The sequence below is a fragment of the Linepithema humile genome, chromosome 5 (assembly GCF_040581485.1).
Source record: "Linepithema humile isolate Giens D197 chromosome 5, Lhum_UNIL_v1.0, whole genome shotgun sequence".
In the NCBI taxonomy this organism is placed as follows: domain Eukaryota; kingdom Metazoa; phylum Arthropoda; class Insecta; order Hymenoptera; family Formicidae; genus Linepithema; species Linepithema humile.
This window is the reverse complement of record NC_090132.1, coordinates 25,823,619-25,847,406: the sequence shown is the minus strand read 5'-3', so window position 1 is coordinate 25,847,406 and position 23,788 is coordinate 25,823,619. Positions and strand designations below refer to the sequence as shown.

General features: G+C 39.5%; 1 protein-coding gene across 20 annotated transcripts in view; it reads right to left on the bottom strand.

The window, feature by feature from the left end:
- Positions 1 to 3,321: 3,321 nt before the first annotated feature.
- The window catches only part of tou (toutatis), a 144,884-nt gene continuing 124,417 nt past the window's right edge, over positions 3,322 to 23,788 (bottom strand). For 9 of the 20 annotated variants that reach the window (XM_067355133.1, XM_067355141.1, XM_067355144.1 and 6 more), the window contains 17 exons: positions 21,007 to 21,573; positions 17,000 to 17,065; positions 16,822 to 16,866; positions 15,250 to 15,303; positions 13,945 to 14,143; positions 13,702 to 13,821; positions 13,043 to 13,616; positions 12,506 to 12,725; positions 11,656 to 12,421; positions 11,315 to 11,596; positions 10,713 to 11,211; positions 10,128 to 10,476; positions 8,957 to 9,078; positions 8,730 to 8,871; positions 8,489 to 8,619; positions 7,381 to 7,665; positions 3,322 to 7,122 (listed from right to left, as the gene is read on the bottom strand). In XM_067355133.1, the coding sequence (XP_067211234.1) occupies positions 6,945 to 7,122; positions 7,381 to 7,665; positions 8,489 to 8,619; positions 8,730 to 8,871; positions 8,957 to 9,078; positions 10,128 to 10,476; positions 10,713 to 11,211; positions 11,315 to 11,596; positions 11,656 to 12,421; positions 12,506 to 12,725; positions 13,043 to 13,616; positions 13,702 to 13,821; positions 13,945 to 14,143; positions 15,250 to 15,303; positions 16,822 to 16,866; positions 17,000 to 17,065; positions 21,007 to 21,573 (4,599 nt within the window). In that variant the 3' untranslated portion in view covers positions 3,322 to 6,944. The remainder of the gene's footprint in view (positions 7,123 to 7,380; positions 7,666 to 8,488; positions 8,620 to 8,729; positions 8,872 to 8,956; positions 9,079 to 10,127; positions 10,477 to 10,712; positions 11,212 to 11,314; positions 11,597 to 11,655; positions 12,422 to 12,505; positions 12,726 to 13,042; positions 13,617 to 13,701; positions 13,822 to 13,944; positions 14,144 to 15,249; positions 15,304 to 16,821; positions 16,867 to 16,999; positions 17,066 to 21,006; positions 21,574 to 23,788) is intronic. The other 11 variants (XM_067355150.1, XM_067355139.1, XM_067355145.1 and 8 more) reach the window with 10 other exon arrangements.

The window sequence follows — 23,788 nt, the reverse complement described above, 5'->3', positions numbered from 1 at the left end:
TAAGCGTCTTCTTTCATTTTCTACTATACTCATCGACAGAAAAGTTTTTGTATCAGTTCGTGCTAGTTCATCGTATTCACTTACACGCGTTTAGTCACTTCAAACGGACATAATGTCTACATCACTAAATATTACAAATAAAAAATATGTGTGGGAATATTATGTGAAATTATCGGATTTTGAAGCACAGTGCAAGTTTTGCGAAAATAAATATGTATATTTAAGAGATGGAGACATAAAACCACATATGTATTATATAAAAATTTGGAAATACGAAGAAGAGAAAACAATAATAAAAGGGCCATGAATGTTTTTCAAATATTTAAACAAATTATATTCACAATGTATTATCTGTGATGCAAATGTTCGGTCTACATCAGAATTTATAGAAAATCACTTGAGTTCGCATTCTGAAAAACAACGAAAGAATCATATCCTTCGCAGTTGGCCATATAAATATTTGACAAAAAGAGATGATTTAGTATTGGAGTGCAATATTTGTCACAAGAATTTCGCTCTTGGTATTCACCACGGGCTGATTTCTCATATAAAAATGACACATTCGGACTAATTAAAAAATACAAATTGAAGAGACTCATGAGACAGTTGGTTCGTCAGAACGCGTTTCATCACTTCAAACGGACTGTGTATACCATTGAAAAATTGTTATATACACTCAAAAAAATGATCTTGCAATAATAGCTAAAATTTTCTAGGTGTAAAAAATTAACTAAAACAGATAAATGATTAGCAACTGTTGTGATATTGCATATGTAATTACTTAATCAGTTTAGATGACAGAAACAGAATATATATCTGTATTGTTTGTGAACTTTAAAAAGAAAGTTTCTCTAAAGCGCCTATCTATATAAGATCAATCACGTGTTAGATCATGCAATGAATAACATTTAGCAATGGTACCTAAATTTTTCAGAAGCTATTGCTGGAACATTACTGCTATAAATTCTATATGTGACAAACAATGTTTTCACAGATACGAAAAATAGCGATACATTCTTGTTGCGATATCTAGAAATCTAACTACATCAGCGAAATATTTTTTTGAGTGTAGAAAAATGAACTAAGTACACTCAAAAAAATGATCTTGCAATAATAGCTAAAATTTTCTAGGTGTAAAAAATTAACTAAAACAGATAAATGATTAGCAACTGTTGTGATATTGCATATGTAATTACTTAATCAGTTTAGATGACAGAAACAGAATATATATCTGTATTGTTTGTGAACTTTAAAAAAAAAGTTTCTTTAAAGCGCCTATCTATATAAGATCAATCACGTGTTAGATCATGCAATGAATAACATTTAGCAATGGTACCTAAATTTTTCAGAAGCTATTGCTAGAACATTACTGCTATAAATTCTATGTGACAAACAATGTTTTCACAGATACGAAAAATAGCGATACATTCTTGTTGCGATATCTAGAAATCTAACTACATCAGCGAAATATTTTTTTGAGTGTATTGTTAACGAAATGTCCATCTTAGGTTTTACATATAAAAAACAGTGATAAATTTAATAGTAAGTGCAAACGTACGTAGAAGTTAATTTTTTAAGATCTAAATAAAAACATCTTGATTTTTCAATATTTGTTTTTTCTTCAAATCTTTCGAATTATTTATATTGTAATATAAATATATATCTAAAATAATGTATTAAAAAAATTATATTTGATTACAATTTGCAGATTGCAGAGGTGGGACTTTGATAGTCTGTCCTAAGTCCTAAGTCTTCATGGTCTCATTGAAAAGACGAAGTGAAGAGTAAGTATAGTTCGTTGTCCCTTGATGTACATCACGGCAATAAAAGAAAACGCGATCCTAAAAGCTTGGCAAAAAAATGTAGTAATTACAACGTATGGTATAATGTTACAAAAACACAAAAAAAATAAAAGATACCAAATCTACATTGTATAAAGAATTGTATGTGGAAACTCGAAAATGTTAACTAAACTGATAGAAACTTTATATATATATATATATATATATATAGACAAATGTACTCTGAGTTTTTAGTTTAATCGTAAATTAAAATTTTTTTGCAGATTTATTGGGAAAGAATAATATTAAATGAAGCACATACAATAAGAAATTACAATAATGAAACACATAATGCAACTTATAAACTCATAGCGAGTAAACGATGGGCTGTCACTAGCACGCCCATACAAGAAACAAAATTAGATCTGTATTCTATTTTAAAATTCATCAAAAATTCATCTAATTATACAGAGGTTTGTAAAGATTGGGAAACTTTAATGCTGCGAAAAACAACACCAGAATGGATAACTAAAATATAAAATCCAAAATTATAAAATATAAAATCTAAATAAAAATCATTTAATTAATTAATCATCAAATTATCTCGAGACGAAGTTTAACGTACTCTCTCTCTACGAAGTGATCGCCAGAAGATGTGTTTGCTACATTTCTTATATTCGTTCATACCTGTTTACATTACCTCGTGCACTATCATAATACCGACTCTCATCGGCTATTGTATGCTCCTCTCTAATGAAATCGCTTCGAGTGAAAATCGACTGGTCTCGATTGCACCTAGGTTCTCTCTGTATCTTAGTTCGGAATAAACGAGTTACTCAGTCAAATTCTCGAGTTTGTCCTAGCCCATCTCACGTTTCCTTTCGGGCATCGTAAATTCGCGAAATGCTCAAAGTTTCGACGTCACCAGCGCCGATAAAAAAAAAAAAATTATTACGTAACAATTTTGAAAATCCAATAAAAATATTTTTAATTATAAATTATATTTGATAATTGTTTCTTTTTTTGTAATCTATTAAATGTATTTTCCAAATAAAAATTGTAATTAATTATTGTATTAATTTTATAAGTAATTACAGATTAATAAATCACGTTTTTAATCAATTGTCGGGATTAACTTTCGGATATTTTATTCCGCAAAAATATTTCTTTATTTTAATTTGTAATATTTTTATCTATTAAAAACTTACCTTTAAAATGCAAAAAGATGAAAAAGATAAGTTAGAATACTATTATATGCATGCATAAATAATTAGTCAATTTAATGACTAAAATAAAAAAAGTTTTTTCAATGAAAAACATGTGTGGCTAATTTTTGATAAAATTAAAAACAAAAATAAAAATATACTTGGAAAATTTGCAAAATTATTTTAGTAATTAAAGTTTATAAAACTATTTCAATATATCATTCACAATCAGTGTATGCAGTACTTTTATATATTATTTAGATATGATTTAAGTGTTAGGAGATTTCAATTGTTCGTCAAAACTTTTTGTTATTAAAAGAAAAAATCATACTATATAGATACACGCTTCGCTTACACTTTATTAATTCATTTGCAATACATTAATTAAGTCTGTTTAAATAGCATCGAGGCTACCTAACGTATGCCTTTGTATATACTATAGACAAACAATCATCTAACTTAAACCTCTCTCTCTCTCTCGCTCTCTCTCGCTCTCTTTCTTTCTCTCTCTCTCTCTCTCTCTCTCTCTCTCTCATACTTTCATTCGCATGCATGCATTTGCCTTTTTCTCATTTCCTTTCATTCTCGTTCGTTTTCTTTCTCTCCTTCCATGCACCTCCTTCGTTTCTTTTTTATCTGCTCCGTCAATCAATATCATTTATTATTACTATTACATTGTCTCTCATTATCATTATATACTATATATATATATTTATATTTATATATATACTATATATATCGTAAGATCGACGTTTAAAAACTAAAATTCGTATAAAAAGCGTCGTTATTCGTACTAACAATGTAACTGTACTATTTAAATAATAATTAAATTTTAAAAAATTATTTGTTTTTATTGTTGTGTCGGTTGTTTGTCGTTTGAATGTATGAGATGTCTAAACGCATCGGCTACTGTATGACGGTGCGAGGCGCGGTGCTCCAAGCGGCACGGCGTGTCTCTCTAAGAACAATCGGTAAGATCGACAAAATGCCCCACAATCTGCGCTTTCCTACTTTACATCAGTTATATATGTATACGCGAAGAGATTTGCAGTCGGCTGTCGTCATATCCTCGATGGAATTTAACGATTATCTTCTCCTTCTACGTGGATTATAAATACAGAGAAAAATAAAAATTAAAAAAACAAGCGTGGAACTTTGGAAGCTTGTCACAACTTCCGCAAATTAAGACGCTACGACGAATCTTTCAACGGTGATAACACCGGCAGAATTTTTGATGCTACACATCGTACATGAATATGGATAACCGCTAATATTAAATTTATAGATTCTTAAACTCATAAAGTCGCTTATGTATTTTTTTTTTTTTATAACTTTTGCCAAACTACAATATGTCAACAAGTTTTTTTAGGATGAAACTAACAGACTATGTGTGTGCCGATACTCGAACGCATTTTAAAACGTCACAAAAGTCACAGTATAATCGCGCAGTCTCGTTAGCGATCTTACCGTCTGTTCGTTTCCTAAATTACAACGTCGCGACGATTCGTGACAGCGTCGCTGCGTTTCAGTCGCATCTTGAACGATATTAATTATCTTTATTTCGTAATAGCTCCTCCGCTGGCATTTATACTCTAACTAATACTTGTACACACTACGCGAATGTTTCTCTTTACTTCTTTAAACCGTAATCATTTAGCACGTCACGCTACGGCTGAACTTTCTCTTCCTTCGGCTCTCTTTCTTTCGCTCTCTTTCTCTCTCTTTCTTTCTCTCTCTCTCTCTCTCATTATTATCAACTATTCGCTATTACGAGGAATAATGTACATCAATTACATACAAAACAAGAGCAGGAGCAGTAACGCTCCCGTTACATCGTTCACACCGTCTCGCGTAAAATGGTCACACTTACAAAGGTATCACGGCTTATTATAATCGAAGAAACTTGCTACAATCCGACATACTCGCATCGCAATGTATTATCTCTTCGCGTTTATTCTACGATGACAATATATCGTTTGAAAAATCTCGATCCTAACATACGTTGACGATCGTTATTTCTTAGAAAACTCTGCGCTAATGGGAGAGAATGCAAGATTCTGTCGTTAAACTCGGCGCGCCTAAAATTGCGATAGTGCTTACATTGTAATAATACTACACACCATGACGAATACGAATGTAGTGATTTTCTATGACAAACCAAAATATACAATCGCATCTGTTGCTGTTGAAAAGAGTTTATTTCCTCAAAGACGTCCGTACAATGCACTTTTTACTTGCGTTATATGCGAATGGCGCGTTTTATGTTAAGTGCATTATCAGACGTGAGAATTAATTTGACAAATAGACAACACAGTTTCTCGCAATGTTCATCCCTGAACGTCTAATTTCGTATGTGTGTGTGTCGATTCGGAACTTCTGCGACATTTGATAAACGAAAAATGATGAAACCAGAAGAATCGCTGTCATTCACGGATGATTAATTAATAATCTCTTCTATATTTAAATAAGTATCTTGGGCTGTTGATCTCAATGCGATGCAACTCTTACGAATCTCTTTAACGGCAGTGAATAATTTCGAATTTGTATACACAATGTGTGAAAATACTATTCGGAACGACATTTTCTTGCATTGCGATGCGTAAAATCAAGCAGGCGGAGAATTCTAAAGACTTGACATTTCTCTACGAACGATAACATCTTTTTAAACGTATAATTAATATGCAGAATATGCAAGGCTCGACACGTGTTTATAAATAATAATCGCCGGTTACGTTAAAAGAATCGCGTAAATTTCCTCACTTGAAAAAAGAAATCATGATCGCGACAGGCTATATCTATTAATTTGCCACATTCGCGAATCTATATAGCGGTCAGACGTATATTCTTGTTCTAAAATATCGATATGTGAAAATAGGAATATCTGCTTCCTCTTTGTCGTATTACGAATTTCGCTCTGCGTACTTCGTGTGCCCTTTTTCTTCGTATACTCGCGAATTAACGAAATCCAATGCTAAAAGCAAATGTAAGGACTGAAAATGATTATACGAAACGGTGTTAAGATCCTTTCTTCAATTCAAACATTAACTTCGTCCATCGTTTTGTCTATTCTACTTCTACAGCGAATAATACCCTTATCGTGCTCATCCGTGGGCAAAGGTGTATGTATGAGTGTATGTATGTGTGACGTGTACAATACATGTACACTATATTCATATTTATATATTTATATATATATATATATTTATGTATATATATATAACTTCTCTCTTTTTTTCACATTAATTACTTTGCAAAATATTTCTTTCGCCGACGACGCGTCGGCATTAAGCCTGTATAATACAATCGCAAATTACACTTTAATCGCTTAGGCAAATATTCACTTGTTTATCGGTAAGTACAATGACCACTCGCATTGCTTCACCCCAATCGGCGGGAATCGAAACAACGCATGTCTCTTATCTGATTAATCACGTCGACGTCGAGAAGCTCTCGTTACCGCAGAGACCGAAGATCAAACACTGCGAAGCCTTCTCGCAAAGATTCTCGTTAAAACCGAAGCCGAGTATCCGATCGGCCGTGAACGGTGTCTCGGTGTAATACTTTACAATGAATAAGTTTGACCACGCCGTGGGTGCTGATAGGAGACTAAAAGTACGAGATACACTCGTGTCACACAATGCGTACCCGAGTATATATATATATATATATGGAGCATCTTACGAAACGCGGGAAAGATGCGCCCATGCACGGCGACAACGATGAAGAATGAATGATACGGTAGGCGAGTGTACCCGCGTTCGCAACGATTATTTCTTACAATGGAAAAGTTCTCGATCGGCCGCTAAAACGAGGTCGACTAATGCTCGAAAGTGTGAATGCAAGGGTGGATCAGTCCCCTCTCGACAACTGTCGGCTTGTCGCAGCGACGCGGTGCAAAGTTATCCTAGTAGTAGAAGTGGGCGAAGCTGTTGCAGGTGTTGCGCGAACGTACCGAGCCTCAGCTATGCGTTTGCGGGTGCGGGGGCGGTGCGCCGGTGATCTCGGTCCAGCGCATTTCGAAGAAACTGCGCATCCCATGGCCGGCCTTGCCCACAGGACTGTCGTCCTCGTTGAATACCTCGCAGTTGATGAACATCTGCCTGACATCGGCGCAAAACTCATCGCGAGACTTGTACCTGCATCGAGAAGCACTCGTTGTGAAAAACTTCAGCCTTCCGATGCCGACCAAGGTTGACGATCGGTTAAAGGGTTTGTTTTTTTTTTTTTTTTTTTTTTTTTTTTGTGTGCGAACGGTCTGTTAGGTCTACTAGGTCTGTCTTAAAGACCAGGAGAGATTGTTTATTTTTATTTTTATTTTTATTTTTTTTAGAGGAAAGGCAGTTAAAGATAGTACGTTCACTTAACTAATCGCTGGCGCGTATTGAGTAACTTACGCGGAGTCCTGCAACTTCTTCTTAATCGTACTGAGATCCATGGGGGTTTTTATGATTTTCTTGTAGGTCGGGAACTGTTTGGTGTTCACCGGCAGGAGGAACGGCCAGGCCTCGTCCTGTTGCTCCAACTGTTCGAGGAGTATCTTACAAGGCGCCAGCTCTCGTTGTTGCTTCTTCGTGAGCGTCCGATTGTTACCCTCCTTCCGTGGCGAGGCAGTAGGTGTTGCCGGTTCCGACGAACTGACGTCCTCTACGTGCGTGTTCGATGCCGTTGACGGCGTTGGACTGCGGCGCAAAACAACAGAGAAATTATTTGCACGATTAGCTTCCGTTCTGCAGGAGGTTTCCCGTCATAAAAGCCTCTGGACGAATGCGCAAGGACGAATCGCATAAGATTCAATCATGTGTCCGGCTGAGACGGGTACGTTGCTCTCGATGGAACATTTGCGTTTCTCTCTGACTCTCTGTCTCTCGTTCGCTCTCTATTACTTTTTCTGTTTCTATCTATTATTTTTTTTTATTTTTTTATTTTTTTTTTATTTCGCCCTCCTTCGCTCTCTCGTTTTTTTTCCGACTCGTCATATACGAAGGCGGCTCTACCCCGTTACGACGAATTTTTCTGAGAAAATACCCATCCCACTGTCGGCGATCGCAAGTACACTAGGCAACAACGATGCATTATGAATGTACAGGGTGTCCCGGAGAAATCTGCGACAAGCCACAGAGAAAGAACCGAGAGCGTCGCTGCAAAAGGGCTGTCGGGCGACGACCGACTCTTAAAGAGAGACCGAGCAAAATTCAATCTAGCTTCTCGTGGAACACCCTGTATGAAAGGAAAAGTTCCTCGAGACGACAAAAGTTCTCGGCGGTATTGCGACACGGGCCGAGAATTGAATCGGTAATCGCATGAGTACAGTGTATACAGATAGCTTGTTCGTTTTTAAGATTGCTTTATTCAATCGGAAATAATACTTGTTCGCCATTTGCGGTTCGTTGGTTATTTATCAAACCATGCGTTCTCAGCAATGGCCTTTTATCAAATGTACTTCGCATGAAACGTCATTAAGCCAGCGACTTGACAATGTTTGTTTGTTTTTAACGTAATCACCTAGCTGGTGGATGATCAGAACTTTCACTTTCTCTGGTGCCTCCCCCTTTGGTATGACTCCTTCGACTACTATTTCTCTTCTTTGGTTGTTTACTGTGGCAATTAGAGCAATACCATTTTCCTCGCGGCATCTATAAAACAAAGCGCGCAATGTGTACAATGAATATGTCTCTGGATGCACGTTCGACTTTGTCGGACAGCGAACGCTTCTACGCGTTACGAACATCTGAGCTTGACTTACTTTTGGCATGACAGGATTATGGCAGTCAGTGTGATAAGCTCTGGGACAGAGTTCGCATAGGACCAAGTTTTTACCCGCCCTCTTCCCGCATACTAAACAATTGCGTTCACCTGTTGCTTTGTTCATACACTCGTGACAATACCTGAAACAGTGGGGAAAAGTTGTAGCACTTTGTTGCAAAGTGGAATTAGACGAGAAATACAGTATGCCAAAAATATACTACTCACCAGTCACCATCAGGAATGTTTTCCATTTTTGGACGGAAACAGTAAGTATGGTAGCCACGATCACAGCCATCACAGAGCAGCAGCTTATCTTCGTTGTCCCCACTATGACAAAACTGGCAATTCTGTAACCCAAATAAACTCTTCACTTAAAACAGTTTGTTTCCACCTTGTGACTAAGATAGCGAGACATTGTTACTTAAGCATTATTTTAATCGAAAGCAAATGACAAATATCTGTATTTAATTGGATGACGTATCCAAAAAATGCAAGACATGATTAAATATGGCACATAAAAATAATTATCATATAAGCATAAATTAAATTCACGGCGAAAGAAAAATTATGTGTTCGAAATAAAAAGAGCAAAGTATTTTTAATTCCGATCACAATATTAATATATGACATATATACTGTACGCCATGATGAATGTAATTTAAATCGTGCGACAATACAAATGTAAATCACTGCAAATGAATCATAATCACAAGAATAACGATGGTATTTTTCTGAAAAACGCTATAAAAATGATATAAAGAAGCAGGCTAAAGCGATGCAAACGCAAATGTTAAAGAAAGGCATTAACAAATAAGAAAACGTATAAATACTAAGCGGCAGTTTTGCATGCAACCGTTACGTTAGACTCTGACCACCATTGAATGTACATTGTTACGCTTATCTTGCAATTTGCGCGTTTCGGCTTGGTTTTGGTTTGCAATTCATACACATCTATGTTGTATATCCCAAACATTCCTAATTTTCAAGAGAATTTCACGAACAGCGTTTGTCAATAGACGCGCGTTTAATTGCAATTGTATTGACTGCATCCGTAAAACAAAGATAAATAAAGTGAACGCGTCAAGGTATCTCGCGCGAACAGAGCGAAATTCAACGGATGTATGCAAATTTCATTGCCATTGTTCTTCGCACACGTGATAATACACATCAGAAGTTTTGATAACATTGGAAGCAGATGTATTGTAGGAGCACCGTCGCGTGAGAAGTATATCGTTTAGGCTCGGTCGTCGGATCGAGCAGACACCTGTCGATATCCGTTCGAAGCGACGCACGCTTTCTCTGTGAGCCAACCAAACACGGGAGGGGACAAAGGTGTACAAGGAATAGGGGAGCAGCAAAGGACGATTTCGGTTAGTAAGTTAGTGCGAATACCCACAGAGGTCTGAGAAGTAGTCAATAGCTGTTTGTACTGATTGGTAGCTTTGAGTGAGACGCAGCGGTTTCGCAGCTTGGCGCAGACCGAGTTTCTAGCTGTTGTTAGACTCACAGCCTTCATGATGCTCTTGTCCCAAGCGATGCTGGCCTCGAGCATGTAGAGCGCCATGGCGAGTTGCGCCGATGTGTGCGCTCGCGCGGTTGCCTCTCGCCAGGTGTTCAGACCCCGCGGTGTCGTTTCCTCCGGCGGTGCGGGCGCCTGGTTATTCTGCTCGGAGTTATTCGAGTTTGCGTTAGCCGCTGCCGCCGCCTGTTCCGCCTTGAGGGCTGCCAGGTTGGGATCTCCCGTGCTATGAAATTATACACGACAATCGCTTGAAATCGTTTTTTCGCTCGATAAATTTCATATAAATATTAATTGATGATTTTAATGACGGTAACGAGAGATGTATTCATTGAGTTTTGTTTGATTGAAAAAAAGTTTGCTTGTCAATGTTTTTAAACAATTTTCCTGTAAAATATATGGAAGCAACTGTCACTAGTCAAATGTGCGTAAAATAGACATAAGAATTGAGATATGTCTTACCAAACGCCCAAAGGTGGTTTTAAGTATCTCCTTTCTATAGCTGCCTCCAAGGAAAGTAGCCTTTGCCGTGCTTGTTCGACCGCGCTGATCTTCTCCATTTCGTTCAGCTTTTCAATTTCCTCGGCTTCTTCGGTGCCGGCTCGCGGAGGAAGCTTCCAGCCCTTGACCTGCATGCTAGCGTTAGCTACTTTGTCTTCGAGCGCTTCCACCTGCTCCAAAAGCTGAGCGTCTACACGCAGCGCTACTTGCTCACTCCAGATGTTCGGATTGTCGGGCTTCGGGATTGGCGTGTTAGCGTCGTCTGGTTGCGCTTGGAGCTCTGTGGCGATGATATTGCCGGGATCGACATTAATTCTACCGGTTACCGCCAGGAAGGACTCCATTGTCGCCCACGTTGTGCGCTTTAACTCTTTCTCACGGACGCCGCGAGAATGTAAGTGTTCCAAGAGTTCTTGGAACGTATCGACGTCCGTTATTCTCCACCAACCGTACCTGAGATCTGTAAAATCACGTGATCAAACAATTTTCAAACATACGTTATATTTTCGATCGCACCAATTTTTCTCTCCACACGTTCTTCAATGTTTGCGAAATTAACTCACCTTTCGATACCGGTTTGGCCTCTCCGGGTGGTGGTAGACCGTGCACTTTCAAATATTCCAGCTGCACCGCCTCATCCTGCGTCAGTATCAGAGGCGCTGGACTGTCGCATCTGTCGTAACTCGGACTAGCCGGTGGCGGGAATATCGGGATTCTGAGCTCAGTCGGTTCGGCTATGCCGAAGATTTGTTTCGTGCTGGGCCCCGGAGTGTCGCACGTCTCACGCGGCAAAATGGAGAACCAATTGGGCTCCGTATTGCTGCTGTCTGAAATGATCGACATGACTAATATAAATCAAAAATATTGAAGTGGCTGTTCTGACGAAGGATTTATAGAGACTCACTAGAAATGAAAGAGCCGTTGAGTTCCCTCCCGTTGTGCAGATTATTGACGTGGTTGAACTTGTCGCCGTTCGGGATCGTCTCGACGATCTTGTCCTCCATCGTCTTCACCAGCGGCTTCGCCACGTCCTCGTCCATTTCCTCGTTTTCCTTCTTCACGTCCTCAGTCTTCGCGTCGACGTCCATACCGACCACTTCCGTCTCCTGCTTTATTTCTTCAGACGTGACGTTCGTCTTCGCGTCCGTCATCGTGCTGTCGACGTCGTTGCTCCTTTTTTGCTCCTTCGTGCCCTCGGAATTCTCCGAGCCGCAGTTTTGTACAGGCTCCTTCTTGCAATTAACATCCTCCACCTCGGACTTCACCTTGTCCCCGTGACATTTCACGTCGTCGTTCTGCTCGCTCGAATTGTGCTTCTTTTCACCCTTCACTTCGTTCGGCGCTTCATTCTCGCGATTCTCGCAATTCTTCTTGCTTTCGCCCTCCTGTTTCACTTCAGATTTCTCCTCTATTGGCATATTTTTGTACTTTTCGTCCAGGTCGGCTTGGAGTTCGAGTATCTCTGGTTCAGCACTCTCCATAGCTTCCACAAAGATGCCACCAGCGCATGCTAATTCCCAATATCTCCTCCAAAATCTGTCTTGGCCAAAGATGTGCGCCCGTAACTGTTTCGAGGAGCTATTCAACTTTTGCAATTGCTCCTCCGACTGCTTCAACAGCTTGTCCAACTTTTTGCCCAATTCCTCGCCAGACAAATTCTTGTCCTCCTCCTAAAAAAGTATAAATTTTCGTTTGAATAATATCAAATTATCTTCCACGTCAACTTAACAACAAGTCAATGGTCTAAGAAGTACCTCTTCCGGCTGAGTGCCTTCGCTCTCATTCTCAGACATGTCTTCTACTTCATCCTCGTGATGAATCTCGTCCGGCGTAGGCGTCGTGCCTACAGCAGTAGACGTGGTATTGCTTTCCTCTTCGCCTTCTTTTTTCTCGATAGTAATCGTGTCACCGATTTTGTTCACGATGACGCCGACAGCTTCCATCCGCACTTTTCGACTATGCAATTGTCTAAGCCTGTGCAAGAACAATAAAGAGTTATTATTAAAAGAGACAAATGGTCGAGAATTCTGAAATATAAGATTTCAACGCATCGCAGTAAAGTTCTAAGCCTACCAAATGTCATGATATAAGATACTAAGGCGTAAAAATGAAGGAAATGTACATTTTAACATTCGAAATTATTTCTATGTTTAAAATATAAGATTTTAATGCTAAGCAATAGAAATCAGTATTACGAATTGAAAATGGAAACGACTGACTTCGCAGCAACTTCCACCGGCAATCTTATCTTCTAACTAACTATTTCTTCGTGCATTATCATTAGAACTTACTTTCTGATCTTGGTATCCAAGACGAACCTCTCCTTCTTCAGCTGAGCTACCGTCTCGAGGCTACCCTCTATCTGTCTGATCACAGCCTTATTTTGCAGCAGCTCGTTGCAGAGGAAAGCGAGCATTTGTGCCTTGTGCGTCGGGTTCAACGCCAAAAAAGGCTTGTCCCGTAATCTTTCCGACATCTTCCACGTTTCGTTGTTGTGCAAGTGCTCGTAGAACTGCGCGTTCTTTCCCGAGCAGGTCGAAGCGTAATCGCCGCCGTTCTGATGATGATCGGCGAACTTCTTGTCACGCTCACGCTCAAGACACACCCCCGTGAGAGCCTTCACTTCGCCGGTCGCGTTCGCGTACAGATAAATTCGCAGGACTTCGCTAATGTTGGCGTGAGTGATGTCAGCCTGGCGCAAACTTTGGCCTAAGCCTGTGGTGTGCCTGGCCGGTTGCGGAATCCCCGGATCCTCGATAGCGCAGACCAACAGATGCGTCATTACCGACAACATCTCCTCCTCGGCTTCCTCGTCGTTGAGGAGAGCGAGCTGAAGACTCTTCAGGCTTGGCAGCGATTCCATATCTGGCGAGGACAAAAATAACGACGATTAATCTTGAGTCGAACGATGAATGAAGATTTCGACGCGGCTAAAATCAAATCTCCTCACCGAAACCCAAAGTCTCCCCGAAATTGTGCAGAAATTCGAAAACCATGACGATGTCCGCGAAAGCTTGCCCGGATAGTTTGAGTCCAGGTAATCTCTTGATTTCCGGCAGTGGTCTGTGATCTGAAAAATCGCGCCCTCGTTAGTCGGAAATGCGCGAGCAAACTTAGCACTTACGATCGCCGTGTAACAGCGGCGATGCTCTCATCGCGCGGTATCGATCACTCTTTTTTTTTGCTCGCGTACCTGTCAGTTCCATATCCTCCACAGGCTTGCGAATTTGCTCGATCAACTCCATCTCGACCCTTCTCTGTTCCGCCCGTTTCTCTTTCGTCGCTATTCTCTCGGCTCTGGCCTCCAGGCGCTTCTTCTCTTTCTCTTCCATTTTCCGACGGTTCTCCAACGCCCGCACCAGAGCCATGTGTTGCCTCCTTCTTTCTCTCTCCTGCGATCATCGTCGATCGTTATAACAACTCGTAGCGAAACTAACTGGCACGTTCATGCAGACAGTGCCGAGTCAAAACAAAATCGCGGAGAGGGCGAATGTAGTGTACGTAGACTCTCCGTCGTGTGTTGCCAAAAAAAGCGCAAAAAGTGTGTGGAGTGAAAAATTATAAGAAATTTATACTTTTTTAAAAGTGCTGTTGTTCGTCGAATAATGAATACTTCGAAACACTCGATAAAAAAATTTGACGTATCACAAAATCGTTAAATTTTACTCTTCTCGCCTATTTTTAACGTCTATTTTTAATTTGCACGTTTGAAAAAAAATACTTAGATTTTATGCGCAGTCTCCTTATGATTTTCCACTCTGTACTTGTGGCACGCACGGGCAACGGGGCAAACTCTACAACCGTCCCAAATACTCTTCCACGCACTACACATTACGAACAGTACTGTCAAACGGATGCACTGATAGTCATAGAAGAGCAATTTAGAGCGCGTCGTCGCGGGAACCGCTTTTTTTTACAGTGCGAAGGAAATCGTGCAGCTTCTAAACAAACCAGAACTAGCGTCGCGCGAACTACTACTCGAACACTTCCCTCAATCGAATTAAAATCTTAAAATTCTTAAAAAAAAAAAAAAAAAACCTCAAGGAAGGATTCTATCAAGCATGTTGTCGTATGCCAAAAACCAGCGAGAAGATTATCGATATCCCTATCGTTGAACTTAAATAACGTGTGTCTTTACATATGAATGTTAAGCTTATGAATTGTCGAATGATTGTGGAAGCTGAAGCAAATGTAATATGATGTCGATTAAGTAAGACGACTTATTGCGTTACAGACAACAGTGATGTGCGTTAAGGATGTAAAATCGCGATACGCGCGTCCGTACTGCCGGTTACACAAATCTGTTAGATATCTCGAGTGTTGAATTGAAAAATAATAATGCGCTCGAAAACTGAAGGCGGTGTAACGCATAAGCCGTATTTCGAGTGCACGCCGCAGTTTGCGATGTAACGCAGAGCCGGTGGTAAGTTAGTTGTGAGAGCAGTTACTAAATCGTTAATGTCGTTCTGTTAGATGCTAGATTGGGTATGTGACATACCAGCTCGACGGTGTAGAGCATCTCGCGCTGCTTGGTGAGCTCCTGCATGTACATCTGCGGCACAAAACACATCCACAGTCCACTAGTGCTCAAACCGCTACATTCAATCTAACAATCTTCCCCGCTATCTCTACGTATAGACGTTTCTCTACTGATCGGCTATTTATCTGTCACAAAGTTAAATCGTGTCGCGAAATCGGCAGCATCGATCGATTGTCTCGCGACAAGATTGTTGGACAATGCGCGGCAATGTTATGTTGAATTGATTCTTTCCGATTTCAAGCGAGCGCGTCAAGTGACAGTGGAGTGTCTCATCTTCATCAACATTTTTCTCATAGACAAATTTCTCACTTCATCGGACAGCGCCTTCTCTTGGCAAAAACTTAATAAAAGATCGTTATTCGTAAAAACTTTACAATTTTCAATTATATGTAATATTCATTACATCTAGTATGATCGAATATCTGTATCAGTTGTAAGCTTTCAATAAAAAGTTTTTATCAAAGTTTATTTAAAACTAATAAAAAGTGAAATTCTTTAAAAGGCTCGCTATTTAAAAAGCAAACATCCGTAATTTACAACGCATACATTTTAATGATCAGAGATTCTCATTGAATTTCTGGCCAGAAAAAAATCGATTGCAAATTCATCAAATAATTCGTGATTGAAATTCCTCATGATGAAGATTGGACATCCCGCATATGATGTGCGATGAATTACACTCCCCCGGAAATGATATATTAATCAGCATCAGTAATTTTACTTTTCCATGTTGAGATGAACATTGGTAATACAGATGAGTTAGATTGTACATTAGCTAGTCATAGATCTGAAATACAATGTTAGGTCTTCCAAAGTGAATATTCTGCAATGTAAACTGAATAAAGTTACTAAATTGCTGAATCGACATGTACAATACACTAATACCGCTCGTATGTGCAGAATGTGCATCTGTTATATGTGTGATTACAGTTTAACACTGTTCCGATGTAGTCTAGTAATTAAAGTGTTGAAAACACTAGTAATAAGAGCTACAACGATTCTCTTCTTAAAAAAAAAAAAAAAAAATAATGAGAGGTAAAGCCTTTGCAAAAATTTCTAATTAGATTTTCAATTGTCTCTACGGCAAAACTACATGCAAATCGCGCAAAGTTTTTATTACAGACAAAAAAAAAACAGAAATTTCTGAAAGTGCGAATAGTCAGATTTGTAATTATGATAGACAGTGTCGATGACAATTGATAAATCTGTAATCTGTTGTATGAAATATTCCATTTCACATATCTGCGATATCTCAAGTATTTCTTTTGTGCATTCCTCGACGAAAACTCTCCCACTTCCTGCTCATTCGTCCACCCCTATATAAGATAGTATAGAAAATCCATTTGCTCAGAGTTTCGTCTCACTCGGCGCCATAAAAATACATGGGAAAACGACGAATGAAGGCGATAAAAGTAAAACAGAGCATTTCTACATCTACGAGAGACACGCTCACGCACACACACACACACTAAATTCTACAGCGACGGCACGATTGGCGATGAACAATTCGCTCTAAACTCGTGGACTCACCTGCTCCTTCAGCATGACCGCCTGCTGCCTCTTCAGCTCTCGTTCCTGAGAAATTAAAAGTTCTTTAATACTGGAAGCGCAATCATTCGTTCACACGAGGATTACATTTCGCGGAGTGACTCGAGAGGAGGAAAAAAAACGGGACAGGCATTAACATAGTAACGATTTGTTGAATTACCTGTTGCTTCCTTTGTTGTTCTTCCAGTCGGATCTTCTCCACCTCTTCGTGCCGTTTTTTCCGGGCCTGCGCACACACGCCATACACACATCACTCGCATCCGTAATCATGTTTATCAAGAGGAGATTAGGCAATTTTGTTCTCGTTCGCGCGGGATCGCTCGACATTTACGACAAGAGAAAGAGAGACGTTCCGCTCGTTACCCGGCATTGATAATTTACTGGCTAATTGGGTCTGCGGTTACCTCTTGTCGCAGCGACAAATCGAGGGGATGGCTATTCAATTTTATTGCAGAGCTCGCGTCTCAGTTTGATTACGCCGAGCGGTTATAAGATAGTTAGATTTCTTTCTCCATAAAATTATCAACCATCACCCGTCAAAATCTGCATGGAAACTGTCATACGAAATCTACATGCGCAATTTGTCAGAAATTCAAGCTTCAATAAAATAATTTGCCAATTTTACGAGTAATACGTCGCAGAGAACATTGCAGTCGAAGAAGTCTCTGGACGCGCTCGCAGAATCGATGAAACTTTCATTGTTACTCGTAATCAATTTTTCTTTTTTCTTTTCTTTTTTTTTTTTTTTTTAATAAAGTGTCGAGAAAATTTGCGCGATTGACTTCTTTCAAAGCGATCACCTCGATTTCCGCTCTATTCTCCCGATTTTGTTTGCGTTTCTCATTGTCGGACGTCTGCATAGATGGAAATAGAGTCTCGTCGACGGGCAATCAAACGTATAGCTAGCTCGACCAGTTTTCCATTCGCGGGAGATAGTTTGCATCTACGGGTCTCTCGTTTTGACTTCGTGACGTTCGTAGTGTGATTGTGATCCGAAGGCTACGTGTGGAAAGCGGTATCTAAGTAGCATAGATCAGTGACAGGGGATAAGCACTACTCTAAAGTACAGGGATGTAGCCGGAAATTGCCGGATATAGATGAATTATATCTGAATGGTGTACTATTTGTGAATTTAAAGCCGCCTTTCTCCTTCACGCAAATTTCACGAGATCAATTGATTGTATCTTTTTTTTTAAATTTCATATTAAATTAAAGTTTTGACAAATTTAAGGAAGAAACTTTTTTTTTTTTATCAGCTTGCACTCAATATATTGGTTTTGCAAAATTAGAGTATACAATTACTGGGGCTTCTGAAATTGCAAATTGCATCCTTTCCCGGCTACGCTCATGCTAAAATCTAAATCCGTAATCTCTGCTCTGGAAAATTCCCGCAAAAAAGTTGACTTTTATTCCCGTCGACTCGGCGATCCGATCATCGCGCTCTCGTGGACTCTTTATAATCGGATACGTTAGGCTCGCCTGAATGTCACAGCCACGGAGGGGGGATAACGCACGCTCAGTTTCTACATACCGGTAAACATTGCATATTAAATTAGCACAATCGGTCCTCGCAAAAATCCTCGTACAAAGAGAGAAAGAATAGCAAAGGCATGCGATTTAATATTAAAACCCCACCAAGAGAGTGGCGTGTAAATATACGCCGAGACAGCAGCCAAGCATAACGAAGAACGACTGGCTCGTGAAAGATCTTAGAGTGAACTCGACAGCAAAAAACACGAATTGAAATAATTAATACTTAATTATTATATAAATAGGAGAAATGTCACTATGAAAGATATAAACGAGAGAACGTTGAACTGTTATGTAAACCAACACCATTATAAAAGATGGACAAAGACCGAAGAGATATAGAAGAACACGTGAAAAAGTGAAAAATCTCAGCGGACATGCAAAGAGCCAAGCAATATTCGCCTATGTATGCACATATTATATCGATGGTACATATGTACTATCGCTTATAAAAGCTGATAAAAGGCAAGATTAATTGTGTTGTTTTTACCTATAAATATACAAAATGTAACAAGTGAATATAACACATTAATATACATGTGATGTGTGTATATATATATTTATATATGTATATATATATATAAAAGTATATGTAACAATGAGATCGAATAAGTATCACATATCCTCGCGAAATCACGTGTCGCTTTCCGTAGTATAATAAAAAAAAAAAAAAAAAAAAAAAAAAGTAAAGGAAAGCTTTTGTATATATATTCGTGTGAGCGAATTACTCTCGAATACTCGTAGTCAGGTGTTCGAGAAATATATGGCATGCTGGATAATCATGTAGCTAGCTGTTATTTTGTATAGTGACAGGAGAAGCTAGGCACAGGATAGCATTGCGACAGTCGACTCATATTATATATATATCGTGCCTACGTATATCGTCAGCCTTAAAGTGCCTCAATTACATTGTCGATCTAGTATATGGATCCTGTGATTCTCAATGGATCGCGTTTTTCCGTCGTCGATCTCGGAAAACACGCTGGCCAGCGAGAATTCAGTATCAATACTGGTGCTTTTTCTCTAGAATTTTTCGGCGGATTTCGGATTTCTCGATCAAGACATTTTTTTTTATCAGAAAGTTGATAGATCACAAACTAGCTAATTCAGAATTTAGATTTCGAATTAAAATCCCAATAAATTTCATTGAATAAATACACATAAAAGAGCGAGAGCTTGGAGGAAAAGAGATAACGCACGCGGATAAATTTAAAAATTTTATATCCACAGGAAATTTAATTTTTATATTCATTTATTTGAAATTAGCTCAAACACATTATTAAAGTAGCAATCTCGATGCGAGCGCTTGTTTTAAATATTCGACATTAATTTTACGTAGGCAAATTGTTCATGATCGATCAAAACTCACGATTGTTTTATTGATTCATGATCGTGAAAGTGATTGAATAAATTTTATTTTCAAAAGAAGTGGATCGCATGAATCCGGACAAATAGAAATAGAATTTCGAAATCCGCCTGGCCAAACGAAGATACGGCCATCTGCTAATTATGTTCAACCCCTATAGAAGCACGGTAATGAGCATCTATATGCATGTATGTGTGTATATGTGTTCTGTTTTTTTTCCGTTCTGTCACTACGTGATTTAAGGTAACAGGCGGGGATGGCTCCGGTAATTCATGACGCCAGTCACCGACTCGTCTCTTCGCTTCGATGTCACCACGTTATCACGTTGAAAAGTTTCGGGAGCTATAATGAGAGAGCTTGAGGAATCGTGAAACGCTACGTGTAAAAAAAACATATCGGAAAACGTATCCGCTCGAAACTTCCGAGCGGAGAATCGCGACAAATGAGACTGGAGAGATTTGGGGAAACGTGAAGCTTCGTGACACAAAATGTGATTTGCAATTTTTTAAATTCTTGATCTTACGATATTCAGATGTTTATGACGTGATATCTATGATGTTACTCGCCAACGATATATTTTTTGAAAAACTTTAAAACTTGAGATAAATGATTATATTCATAAAATAAAACCAAATCTACACGAAAATTTATACGAAAGGATTTATTAAAAGAGACTCGTCGCAAATTACTTTCCCTTCATATATGTATCCTAATAAAAAAAAAAAAAAAAATCAACAAACCAATTAATTTCTTTTACTTTGAGATGATTTGCTGAGATGTTATCTGAATAAAAGTATCGTTTTTCAAAGCAAAGAACGTGGAATAGGTGACAAAAACTGATGCAAAACAATAAAATAACATTCGTCCGTGGGAGCGTCTGCAAGCATTTACATCGTTTCACTGCACCCGAAGGGGATCGCGAACCGCGAGCGGCATTACTCACAATTCCGGCAACTCTTACCTCCGGAGGATCTCTTTGCCCTTCTCACAAACCGTGTCCGGAATGCGGGAGAGATTAAAGCGAAAGGAACGGGGGGACATCCGGAAGTAATAACGACTCACAAGACAATATGACAACACTCATTAGTGAACATGATTGTGATCGATGATGGGTTCAAGTGGCGTATATGTCGGGATATCGAGCTTCGAGACATCACGTGGGGGGAGCCAATGGAGCACGAGAGAAAGAGAAATAGAGAGAAAGAGAGGTGAGCAAGATCGAGGGAACGAGGTGGTCCAGGGACTTCGGGATGCGCCATACGACATCTTACCTCCAGAAGTTCCTGACTCTGCGTCTGGGTCTGAGCCTGCTGGGTATTGTCCAGTGGTACAGTCGTGGTCGTCGTGCCGGTCGACATAGTGGTTGACGAGTGGTGGTTCGACGAGGAGGAGATCGCAGCCGTCGGCTGGGAGGACGGCGCCAGGCCCGCCGACGCCGGCGGCAGGTTCAGGGTGGGATAGGGCGGCGGCGGCAGCACCGGTGGCACCACCTGCGGCGGCACCACGACCACGCCGGAGGCCAACGGCGGCGTCGCGATCGTGGTGGTGGCGGTCGTCATCGCCGCCGGCGTGCAGAGCGCCGCCGTCGTCGGCACGCACGACGCGAGGGCGGACATCGACGGCGGCTTCTTCGACGGCACGTCCTCGAGATCCGCCTGCTGCATCATGTCCCGGTTGCGCCAGCTCTCGGCGATGCTCTCGCGGTTCTTCCAGATGGTGGCGACCGTGCTGCTCGCCAGACCCAGCTCGCGAGCCACGTCGCTCTTGCTCTTGCCGCGCTCGATCTCTTGGATGATCTTCATTTTCTGCTTGATCGTGAACGCGAGCCGCTTTCGACCCTGCGTTGGTGTTGGTTTCAGGGATGCCCAATATATAATCGATCGCGTTAATCGGGAGGAGGGTGTGATTGTTCAGCGATCACGTGCGACCGGTCGTTCGCGGTCGATCGGCGGCAATTGAATTCGGGCGATACGCGGGGGTCACTTTATCAGTCATTTCGTGTGTGTGAGTTGTGATAAACGTCATGTGAATCACACGACGGTATACAATGTGCAAAACTTCTTTATGCGACAGTAAAATATTTCTCTCGCTATATATCATTTTGAAGAAGGATATTTCTTCCTGAGATGACGGTATCGCATTCAGAATTTATCGCCATCGAATATTTGCGGAATAAATTATAAATAAGAATGTACAATTATCGACAAATTGATTCTCTTATTACATTATTTGTATCGCATTATTATTTTACGCATTAATGGCTTTAATAATAACGATTTTATGAACTCCGCATATCGCCTTTAAAAAGACTAAAATACGTATAATTCCGATAAAGCCAATTTCAGATACTATAAAGCACATAAAAGCTGTTACCATTAAAAAAAAATCACGCGACGTACTTATTAAATGATTATAAACATAATAAATAATACGAAACAATTTTTCAACTATTTCTCGTAATGTTGAACACAATATAACAACAACACAATGACACACATAACAAAATAATAATGCCTTCGATTACATAGATACTTTACTAAATTACGCCGATCTCAATTGATACGTCCAAATGCAATACGCATCGTTAATTTATCTCATATTTTGTCTACGTCTCCTGGGAGAAACATCAATTAGGATCGATTATATACGATCTGGGCATCCCTATTTCGCGTTTTTCCACTACATGTGAGCCCACGTGTAGCTACAGTTACTACACTATTGTGTCGTCTGACGTCTCCTTCTATTCCTTCAAACTGCACGGGTTGTGTGTGTATGTTCGGGCCAGTGATGTACAAGTGCGTGTGGATGTGGAATGCGTGTGTGAATGCGGAGAAATAGATGAACGAACGAGTGACAGTGATTGAGGGGGGACAAGGTGGTAATCTGGCTTGCGTGAAGGATTCCGATAGGGTGGTTTGGAAGACTATCACAATGGACGGACTTTTGAAATTTCTACAATCGCGCGCCTTTACTTCGCCGAGATTTTTGCTCGCGCAGAAATATTTCCGAAACAACGGATCCCATCAAGCGAGCATTCTAATGTCAAGATACATTTTTTGTATCACGCAAATTAAAGTTAAATTTTTTTTTCGTAAAATTAATGGAATTTGGTGGTATTGCAAGGGAAATATTTCTGGGCAAGATAATGATGCTTTGTTTAAATTTCTTTTGCATTCCTTTAGACTTCAATTTTTCCATTAAATTTTGCATTGTGGATTTTAATCAGAATTACGGTCAATGTAATGTCTGAAATAGAATTGGAATATCAACCAAAATCGTAATTTTGGCAAAGAGATGAATTTGGGTGGTACAATCCGTTTTTCTTTTCATTGCACCATGCTTTTCTTCAATGTACAATGCCTTTTTGTACGTTATATGAAATTTCTTCTGTTAAAAACAATTCTCAATAAAATACAATTGTTTTTCTTCAGTATTCAATTAACTGGACAAAATGATGGGAAAAAAATATATATTAACAGTATTGATAACATACATAAAAACATCAACAATTTCGAAAACATATAAAATTGTTTCAAAACAGCTCTCAATATATAAAATATCGAATACCACACACAAAGAATTTTGAAATTCAAACCAATGCCGGCATCCATATTAATTTATTCACGTTCCAATTCGAAAAAATAACGAAAAATTCGACTTGTATATTTCAGCGTATGCCGAAAAGAAATAATCGACGACAAAAGGAATAAAACTTTCATTCCTCATTACACAATAATGGTTGCCGAAATTAGCTCTTTCATCTTTTATCTCATTCCATTTCTTTTTGTGACAGCTGCATTCATTTTAACGACAATTGAAAACGAAATTGTCACGTTCAATAATTTGTATCAAACACTTCGCTCGGAGCTAATAATAATTTGGTGAAATTAAAAAGGGGGTGAAAATCAAACAAGGGGGGGTAGGTGGGAGGACATGCTGGGTTCTCCTGTCACTATCGCTAGCGGTTGTTGGTTGGCTATGGGTGTCTCGTGTGTTCTGGGACATTGGGGGTTGTAAGAGGGTCGTTGGACGTATAGTATATAAGAGAGTTTC